The sequence below is a fragment of the Aethina tumida genome, chromosome 1 (assembly GCF_024364675.1).
Source record: "Aethina tumida isolate Nest 87 chromosome 1, icAetTumi1.1, whole genome shotgun sequence".
NCBI classification, from domain to species: Eukaryota; Metazoa; Arthropoda; class Insecta; order Coleoptera; family Nitidulidae; genus Aethina; species Aethina tumida.
In genome coordinates, this window is record NC_065435.1 from 57,111,662 (window position 1) to 57,123,523 (window position 11,862).

General features: G+C 26.2%; 1 protein-coding gene across 1 annotated transcript; it reads left to right on the forward strand.

Moving 5' to 3' along the window:
• The first annotated feature begins 4,217 nt into the window (after positions 1-4,217).
• LOC109597431 (uncharacterized) lies at positions 4,218-6,044 on the forward strand. Its single transcript, XM_049970644.1, has 3 exons — positions 4,218-4,515; positions 5,300-5,536; positions 5,589-6,044. The coding sequence occupies exons 1-3, from the start codon at positions 4,453-4,455 to the stop codon at positions 5,772-5,774; spliced, it is 486 nt and encodes a 161-aa protein (XP_049826601.1). The 5' UTR covers positions 4,218-4,452; the 3' UTR covers positions 5,775-6,044.
• Positions 6,045-11,862: the final 5,818 nt, after the last annotated feature.

Here is an 11,862-nt window from a genome sequence, read left to right on the forward strand (position 1 = left end):
TAATATCTTATACCCGAAACAAATTTGAAAATTGTTTATTTATTTAACACTTGGTAGCATAATCATTTTGTTTGATAACTTTGATAAGATTGCCATATAGTTCCAAAGGAATGTCTGCCCATTCTTCTTGTATAACTAGCCACAAACGCTCTTCATTGGTGATCTTTTTATTTTGTCGGATTCTTAATTCCAGATGCTGTCATGGATGTTCAACTGGATTTAAATCCGGACTCTGTGCTAGCCATAGAATGGAGAACATTCACCAGCTGATACAAAAAACAATTTTTTACAACTTGGATGTGTGTTTTGGATCGTTATATTGCTGAAACTTCCAAAATACAGGCTAATTATTTTCCACAAAGGGCAGCTAATGATTAGCCCAGACATCTTTATAGACAGAACGATCCATTTTGTCTTCAATTCGTACTATGGGATCAGTACGTTTCCACTACCGACTTAACTATGTTTTTTTGATACTTAAAATCATGTCTCGTTTCAATTGGCCTCTTCTCATATTGCCTACCATCTGAACGAAACAACATATACTTGATTTCATCGCTCCATAGTACTGAATTTCATATATGTGGAGTCCAGTCCATATGATTTCTGACAGACTTCATTCGAATTTTACGGTTTTGTTTGGATATATAAGGTTTTTTCATAGATATAAAATATTTTGGCTTCACATAACCGACGTCTCACATTGTTATTGGAACAGGCTTCCAATAACAATGTGCTGAAATCTTAGGATATTTCGTAGTTAATTTGCTTTAATGATTTTGTTAGATTTGTTTCTCGAGGACACCCCATCTTGATACGTATTTTCACGTTGCCCTACATGCAATACCTTGACTAATTCTTCTGCGAAATTTGACATAATTTTGTCCATCACTATGAAAACTTACTATTCGCTTTTCCAATTTCTCTAATAAATATTTGTTTTTACCCATCTTTAGTCACTGGAAACTTCGATGTTTAAACTTAAAAATTACTCCATATTTTGTCCAATTTCTAAAATGTAAACGGAAAAAATATTGAAATGACAGTTTTGTTACGATTCTTAAAACAATATAATGAATTTTCAGTAAACCGAGATTAATATTAATAAAAATAATTTCATAAAATTATTCCATACTTTTGACTACCGCTGTAAGTGCTAGAAATAAATAAATTAATATTAAAAATATGATTTATTGATTTGTTAAAATTTGTAAAATTAAAAAAAATTCCAATGTATTAATGTTAAAGAGACTTTTACTTATGAAAAATGAGTTTTTAATCAATTAAAGTATTAAATATTAAATTATTGAAGAAATAGTCAAATAATATAAATTAAAATAAAAATCATGTAGAGTATTTGGAAATATTAAGAATATTAAGACCTAAGAATTTAGAAATTAAGTTTTTAAGTGAAAAATCTTCTGAAGATATACAGAACCTTTAATGTATTTAAGTAACTTAAATATAACATAAATGAGTGTATTAATTGCGGAAGTATACATGATAAATCAAATTTGATACTGTTTAAACCATATTAGATAATTATGGAATTATAAATTTAGATGGCATTAAACAGTTTAAATAATTCCAGAAACCCACATACATAATTATTAGATATTATGCTGTAATTAAAAGAAAAGAAAAGAAATCCAATGACTTCATCATTCGTATAATTTTAATAATTGTCTCTCTTCTTTCAAATGAAACGCACATTTATCTATACCAATTACGCTACATGTCTGTGAAAAGGAATATTATTATTCATGTGACATCTCCTGATGCGAACGTTGACTTGAAGAACTGGGCAAATGATGAAGAAGCGATTTATGGACGCAGTGCATGTGCATTGAATAAATACATATGTCTTCTAACGTCGATCAACCGAATGTGTATGGTTACGCAATTATCGGTTTTATGCCACCGTTCTCACAGGTCTGAATGGTTTAAGGGACGAGATTTTGTGATTGTTCGTTACAGTGACGTATTCGATGAAATTTGTACGGTCTCATTAATGGCGTATCTTGATAGGTTCATTCATATTTAGTAACTCCCTATAAGGTTCACAATTAATGGACGATTAAAATTCAGGACGGACACGCGTTTAGTTAAAATGTGCAACGGTGAATGCATTCGGTTTTCCGTTCCCAAAATATTTACTACTTCGTTCATTTAGACCAATGTGTAAACTTTAATCCTTTGGGTCACGTAGGTCGCCAGTGGGCCATAATTAAGCGACCCACTGCATCCGAATCAGTTCACACTACGTGTGTTTTGCATAAGAAAATAGCAGAGGGGTCAATTTAGTTAAACACCGATGACTAAAATCTCTTATAACTATTTTAGTTCCTAAGTTTTTAAATTAATTATACTTTTCATTGTTTCCAAGGAGTTAGCTTTTTTATTTAACATTCAGGATTACTTTTTGTAAATTCTATAAAACCTTTACTAATTTACAATTAACTTGTTTATCACACTTAACGGTTTATAAAACAATTAGGTTTTTTGTGTTTTTGATCCATTGGCGTTAAAAAATAGACAAAACAGACAATAAAGAAAATGATTGTTCAAATCGCATCTAAGAAGACATTCTAATTAAAAATTAGAATGATCTTTGAGGTTGTTTTCCTAATTCCTTTTATCTACAGAAGGAGTGTGGCAACGAATATTCATAAGTTCATATGAAAGATCGCAGATCCGTTACAACATTAAAAATATCATTATTCTTAGAAATGTGTGTATAAATAAATATAAAAGTCAAATAAAATTTAATACAAAAACCCAAATAATTAATGAAATTAAAAATAAATAATTGTATAATAAATATTATAAAAAATAAAGACTCCAGAGAATATGATGAGTTTAGGTAAACTAGTGAATTTTTAATTCATTAATATAAAATTAAATGTAAATTAAAAAAAACAATTAAAAAAAACTTGGAAATATAAACTACACGTAAATTAAAAAGAAGCTAATCAATACTCTTTAAATTATGTATGTAGAGTTCAGATAAACCATTAAATTTTCTGAGTCTATTAGTTAAAACCATTAGTTTATTAGTTAATTAGTTCATAAAGAACTAAATAATTCTTCTTAGTATGGAAAACAGTAACTAAAAATTTAAATATTTTTCAGTTATTTCAGTATTTATTTCATCTACAGAAGAAATATGGCAAAGAATATTTAAAGTTTCATACAAACATCTCTGATGTGCTTAAAAAATCCACAATTCGTCTTTTCAACTCCCAGATTCACTACAGGATTAAAAATATTATTATTTTTAGAAGTGTATGAAAAGATATATATAAAAAGTAAATAAACTGAATATATAAATCCAAATAATTGGAATTAAATAAGTAATTTACTAACCCTTTTATAAAAAGATAAAAAATCTAAAGAATATGAAGACATTAAGTAGATCTAATGAATTTTTCATTAATTTAATGAAATGTAAAACAAAACTTAACATAAATTAATAAAAAATATTAATAGTATTTAAATTCCGATTATTTAGTCGTAGAAATACATTTTCTTAAACAATAAAACTTTCTTAAAAAACATATTAGTTAGTTCACAATAAATACCTAAATATTTTGAGAAAACTTAAAAATATAGAAGTTAGAAAAGTTTAAGTTTAGTTTAAGGCATTGACTAATGTAGATGATGGTCTGAATTTTGTTGACTTTAAGATCCCTTACAGGATTAAACATATTATTCATAGAAATGTATGAATAAATAAATACAAAAGATGAATTAAGATTTAAACATTAAATAAGGAATCCATTAAAAAACCTAAAATAATAAATCCAAAGAATGTAATGAGATTAAGTAGATCAACTGAGTATTTCATTCATTAATACAAAGAAATGCAAAATACTAACATTAAAAATAGATATCTAGTTATTTTAAAGAATTTTAAGAATTTAATAAATAATTAAGTCTATTCAAAACTACTATAATTGATTTAATATTTATTCACTTCTTTGAATCGTTCGAATTTACCTATTCTAGATGGCCAACAAAGGGTTATATTTTAGCTCTTCACGCCTACAAGATTACTACTTACTGATATCTAATTTTAATCTTATTATTATGTTAAAACGACGATAACGAAGACAAAACAACTCTAGGTAAAAAAGATAGACTTTATCTTAAAATACCATTTTTGCTCGAACCTAAGAAAAATATCATAAAACGGATGTTACAATGGTCAAAGATTGGTTCCTTTGGCCTCACAGTTCCATGATTATATTAGGCACCCAACGAAGATATTCCAACGGCTTCCGACAGGACATGGTGTGTGTCTTTTCTTGTCCATTGTGTTTCGTCCTTCTCTTAGAACCTTACTCGGATCCTATATAAACTATTCGGCTGTTCACCTGACACATAATCGTGTTAGTTTCCGACGTGTGTGATTCTAGTTGGTACCAACAGCACTTCAAAAAAATAATCAAAATGAAATTCATCGCACTGTTGCCTGTTGTGTTTTGTTTAGTGAATGGTGCTCCCAAATTGAGGGTTCGTAGTAATTTTTTCGTGCTCTGTGACTTTTGTTTCGCTGAAGGACTTGCAATTTTTAAATTTTGTTATATATATATATATATATATATATATATATATATATATATATATATATATATTTGATCAGTAGTTTTTAGTCGAATATACGTATTTGACACGAGACTTGTATTTATGTTTGTATTTTGGTATGGCCATACAAAATATTGAAATTTGAAATCACATATATTTACAAATTTGGTATTTTGGTACTTTCAACTGTTAAAATTTTATGTAGCAACAGTTCCGAAATCCATTTTATTAAACAAAAAATTAAATGTATGTTTTTATACTATATAAAATTCCTACTAAATTTGATATATTCGAAATTTTTTTCATTGACTTTTTCTAATAACTCAACCAAATACTAAAATAAAAAATATATTTATTGTATGGGTAAAATACCAAAATTCAAATATATAATATAAAAATAATCAAGTAAATTAAATATTAAACTAAAATAACTAAATATTTAAAAATTGCAAGAAACTTATAATTAATTCAACTTAATTAAATATAAATTAAACTTAATATTTCATCTATCTTAAAAAATAAAATGAATTAAAATTATAAATAACTGAATATTATACACTTTGCCAATATTATATAATTTAAATATTAAAACTTTTGTACGATAAATGTGTTATAAGGAACATGTTCAGCTTTTAGTAACATATACTAAATAAACTTTAAATTTCTTTAAAATTTCTCCTATACCATATAAAATTTAACAAAAATTATTTAGATGACACCGGAATACGACACACCCCCACAGCTACTGACCCTCCCCAGCAACGCCACCAGCATTAGAGCTGACATCAGCGACTCCTTCAGTTGCGACGGCCGCGACTACGGATACTACGCGGATGTCGAAAACGACTGCCAACTCTTCCACGTTTGCCTGCCCATCACTTACTCCGACGGCCGCAACCAAACCTTCCGCTGGAGCTTCATCTGTCCTGAGGAAACCGTCTTCAACCAGGTAAATTATATTAAAATAATAAAAATGTCCCGCTAAATACTTTTTCCACTAGGAAATGTTCACCTGCACCAGGGCTGATGAGGCAATTGACTGCTCCGAATCCCCAAGATTTTACGACCTGAACAGGAACTTCGGCAGCGTAGAGGAACACTTGGATCAATATAGCCAATTTGAGAACACCGACGCTTTGGACGAGGGTACTCCATTGCCCGACGACGTCGCTCAAGAAGTTGCTTAAGAAACAAAGAATTAAATAATTTTTATCCATACGTAATTCCAAACTAATATCTTGTCAGTAATAGTTGCCAAAGATAAACACAATTATATGTAAGTTAAATGGTAGGATATTAGGTTTTGGAAATGCGTAACATTTAAAACAATCGATAACTTGATCTCTTTCTATTTATTAGAGGGATATGATCAAATCAAAGCAACAAGTTTGTTGAAAATATTTCCCATGTAATCTTTTATTTGTGAAATATTTTTTGTTCAATGATTAATAAACGTATAAAAATAATTAGTTCTTTACTACAGGATTTTAAAAAAGTGTATGTTTATATAAAAAGTTTGGAAAAAGATGTTTTTATTATAATGGGGAATATATTCGAGAATTCGTTAACATGTTGGCATGGCGCCACTCTATTTCATCAGTGATGCATCGAATCTTGTCTTTTAGATCAGGAATTGTTCTTAGTTTATTTCCTTTTAAGAGTCAAATCGCATGATCGAGGTGGTCATAATTTCATATGGTCATTTACGATGTCCGAGATTTATTCTCAAGAACAAGGACGCTTTACAACCATCACAAAGAAATCTTGAGATATTCTTTAGAAAATATGTAAAAATACAAATTTGCATGCAAAATATCTTAATAAGAAGAACTAAAAAGCTAAAAAAGATAAAATGATCAATCTATAATCTTCTATCAATCATTAATTCAAATTGTATTGTATATAACATAATTACAATAACTTCGTTCTTAAACTTTTTAATTTAACTTTTTTCTTAATGCATAATCTACTCTACTTATTAACGTACTCCGTCAAGCATATCCCATTTATTGTAGTCCGATAAATATAAACAAAAATATTGGAAAACTTTCATCTTCAAAGTGAAGAATAACTTTAGTGTGAGGTATTTCTCTTAAAGTGGCGAATGCTATTATACATTGCTAATTCCATGTGTTATAGAAATGTGGAACTAGTCGAAGGAACTTACCCACTACAGGTACTACCACACCACCTAAAAATGTGCTGGTTGGTAAAGTTTGCCCTGAAAAACGTAGTTACCTAAAAGATGATAGAGATTAGTGATACAGCTTATGCACCGACACCGATGGGTCACAGTATTCCCGAAACACTACATACAGATTCAGGGAAAAATATGTGTACATACCTTCCTTCAACTCTTTTTTGCAAAGCCAGATCTAGGACACATTTCTGGACAGACGGTGATACACACTAATCTGAATAACACATGAGTTAAGACATTTAAACTTAAATCCACTCATCAAACTGATTTTGCAATATTTTATAACAAAATTCAATTACAAAAAATTAACAATGTGTTATAAATTATAATTTATAATCATGTCAGACGATATATCACATATCTCAAAACAGTCGTATAATAAATATTTTATAATATCGCAGTGGCTAAAGAAATAGCAGAATATTTAAAATTATAAAAACAAGACATTTTGTAGGACATTTTATAAAGTGATTTAATTCAAATTTCCTCTAGTCAATATACAAAATATAATTGAACATTCTATAGGTTTTTTTAATTTTTTTGTTACACATCTTGAAAAGGAAGGACATTTTACTTAGTAATAGTAAGAATTTATTCTAAGTATTGTTAAAAATTTAAGATGCTCCCAAACAATATTGTCAACAAATATGAAACAACACATTCATTTGAAAGTACAAAAAGAGTACGTCTTAACAAAAATTAAGTCTTTTATAGACAGACACATTGAAATAATTATACAATAGTCATAATAGAGTCATACAATATCAGTGTGTCTAATAGAACAAGAAGTAAAAATTAGATAAAAATCAACATGTTGAGGTTTCATTTAACGACATGAATCTTGATTAAAACACCAAAAATCATCAAATTTAGATAATTATGTTTATTAATTGAATAGACCGATATCTCGTATCTTTCCTTCCCCGTTTATAGGTGGTACAGCAAAGGATGCCCAACAAAATATCAATAATTTTATATATAAATTATTTAATAAATATATATTTTTTAAATGTTCTTTTTCTGTTTTTGTTATTTTGCTTAGATTTTAATTCAAGCAGAAATTATTTTGATTTAGTTACAAAGTGAATAGTTGTAGGAATGTTGCATAATTATTTTAATAGTACTGTCTGCAGTAGTCTCTGGCCACCATTGTATATGCAACCCAGTTAACACAAGAACACTTAGTCACAGAGTACTCAATTTAAAATAAAATTATTGATTAAATTACTCAATCTTCAATATATGAGTGCGTACATTAAACTATTAAGAAATAAGAATTTTTAGAAAAAGTGCTGAAGTGCAAGAATTTTTAATTCTGTTAAATATTCTTTAATCTATTGACGTGACCGAGAAATATTTTATCAAATCCGTGTGAAAAAACGGAAATCTGGTAAAAAATGCGAAAATAGATATTTTATAATTCCATGAAACATTGGAAAATCAAGGTAAGAGTCAAAAATCAGGGGGTTCCCTGTCAAATAAGTACGTACTCTTACTCTAATAAGTTACAACTTAACAAGTGTATTATATTACACATACTACATTTTTATATTATAGATAATTATAATAGCAGTAATGAAAATTTATTTAAACACTGAATATTTAAAATATGAAAGCGATAAAAACACGGAAGCTTCCGCGTAGTAAAGAGTCGAAGTGATTCATGTATTGATTCAGTCAATAAATGTCTCGTGTCTAATGACAACTTGACCTACTGAGTGAGTATTAACTTTAAAATATATTTTTAGAGAGGCAATTCAACGTCGCAAAAAATAGTAATAGGTACGTAATAGATATTTTGTGCGTAATTTAATTTTTTGAAACTAATGTATAAGAATATTTTGAAAAATATATTTTTTGTCCAAGATTTAAAAATATTTTTCATAAATCTTCATCTTAATCATAAATATTAACCACTATATTAAATAATACATTATGATCACATCTAATATATTTAATCTATCTGATTGTGAGCTATAATTAATTGTTGTTGATGTTACACACACTTTAAATACAATAATAGTTTTAATAAATATATTTACTATATTGTATTTGATTCCTAATAACTATATAATGATACAAATTATAATTTAATTTCGCGAGTATATTTAAATCAACATTACACATTAATGACATATTTCTTATTCAACAAAAGGCGACATTATTTGTAGTGCACTAAAAAATTCATTTGATAAAACAGACATGCCATACAGTGAGTAATTATTAATACATTGCCATCCTTTTTCAATAAAAAGATTTATTTCCAATCAATTATTTTCTGATTAATCTTTTTATTGTTTATTGCCATGCCACGAAATAAAATTAAAATTTAATTTAATTGAAACCTTCAACAGAACACGGTAAAACTACGTTGAAGGTCAAACAATTGTTAATGCTGTTTTAATCGCATCCAAACAGGATGCAATCACACACAAAGATTTCATGTTAAACAGACTTCCAACGCCACCCCGTCAAAGAATTTTTTACCTGACACATTCTGAAGAATTAAGTGGTACGATCAAACGTTCCGGTATTTAAGTGTTAACTTTTTAAAGTTGAAACACTCGCCAAGTGCTGCCATAAAAATTATCTCTTATCCCTAACGTTGATTTACATCTACCAATTGCTGAGGATTAAAAAAAAAAAACAAAAAAAAATTGTTGGCGGGACGCACTAAAGAAACCATCGATGGGAGATCAGCATTCAGATGGAACGGCATTCCGCGAAAGTTGGCGTGAGTCAGATAATTGTTGAATTCCTCCCCGTGTTCAACGGGCGTGTTTACTTGGTAACGTGAATGGAATATGTTGCCGCAAATTTCAATGATTCATCAAGTTTTGTTGGTATTTAGACGCCAGCGAAATGCTGTCGACCTTCGAAATCATTCTTATATTTGGATATTGTTTATAAAAAATGTTTATTCATAATTCATTTTTACAATGGTTAACTAAAATTTATATTATTTAAATAAATATTTATATTATTTAAAAAAATAATCAGAATTTTATTACATATACTTACTAATAGTATCCACAAGGGAATATATATCTGTTAGAAATTCTTTACATATGTTGGACACATTTTTATAAAACATATTATTTAATTTTTTATAATTAGTAGAAGAAAAGATTTTTAACAAATTTTTATTTATTAAAGTATTATAATAAAAATAATAGCATCTATATGAAAGGATAATTATGGAACTAGTAACACTATTAAACTCGAATATATTTATTTGTATTTGTATAAGAAATTTTTTATAATATTTATAATTCATGTTGTCTTATTAATGTTATTGTTACTATTATGGTTAATTTGTAATTATTAACTAGTTAATAGTTCTTTATTCATTTTTATATATTTATGTCTATACATTTATATATTATTATAATTTTTATAACTAATAAAATATAATTTATTAAACTAATAAAAATAATAAATTTGTACAACTATCTGCAAAATAATAAAAAAGAAAAACCTTAAGAATATTTTAGGAACACAAAAAAAAGAAAATTGTTATGTTGAATATTTTTTAATACATTTTATACCATCTTATCAATCTAATAAGTAAATGCAATAACAAAAATATAAAAAATGAGCTAAGAGCTAATAATAATAATAAATTCGAATATAATTGTGATTATAATGTGTCTTAAAATTTATGGTAAAAAATAGTTTAAATGAACAAGAAAAAATATAATGTAAATAAAAATAAATAATTTGTGAGACATTTTTATAAAAGGTATCTTGTTAAAGGTTGATATAGATTATTGTTACATTATAATAATTGTTCTTTGTTTAATGAAAATAATAAATTCATAAATCTATCTAATCTAACTGCAAACTATTTTAAACATTTAAAAAGTAGAAAAGAAAAACTTTAAGAATACTTCACAACTATAAAAGAAAGTGTTAAAAGATTTTAATCCATTTTTACACCATATCGTATTAAACTAATAAATGTAATCATTTAATTATAAAAAGATGACTAAAGAAGTGAACAATAATACATTCGATTATTATTTAATATAAGAAAAGAAAAATTTGAATAATTTTAATAATATTCCAGAGGTACAGAAAACAAGAAATTTCTGAAAAATAATTTTCTACATATGTTGGCACCACATGTCATCTTATTAATGAATAATATTCTTGTTAATTCGCAATTCTTATTTATTAACTCTTTGCTTTATTTCATTTAACTAATAAATAAATACAGTAATATAAATATAAAAAGATGAGCAAAGAACTAATAACAAAAATAAATTCATGTATAATTATTAAGAATATAAATAATATTTTAGAAGAACAATAAAGAACTATTAAATTAAAAAAACTAATAAAATATATATGAATCCATAATTGTTTTAGATTTAAGAAGAAAAAAATAAAAAATTTAAATACATTTTAGAAAAAAGTATTAAAATAATTTTTGATACACATTTTACCTTATATTTTACTACACTAATAAATAAATGTAGCAATATAAATATAAAAAGATGAGCAATGAACTAATAACAAAAATAAATTCGTGTATAATTATTAAAAATATAAATAATATTTTAGAAGAACAATAAAGTACTATTAAATTAAAAAACTAATAAAATATAAATGAATTCATAATTGTTTTAGATTTAAGAAGAACAAATTAAAAAATTTAAATACATTTTAGAAAAAAGTATTAAAATAATTTTTGATACACATTTTACCTTATATCTTATTACACTAATAAATAAATGCAGCAATATAAATATAAAAAGATGACCAATGAACTAATAAAAATAAATTCGAATGTAATTATAGCTATTAATATATTGTATATTTATATATATTTTAAATATTATATAATTAATATTTTAGAACAATAAAATAGAAATTGAAGAAATGTATATTTTTTATTAATTTAATTATTAAACTAATAAAATTAAAGAAAATCATATATTAAGCTGTAAGTCCAAAATGTTGCAGATATGAAAAGAAATTTTAACATCATACTTATTGAGCTAATATATAAATGCAGCAATGTAACATAAATAATGGTGTATGAAATAATTTAAACAATTTGAAAATATAAG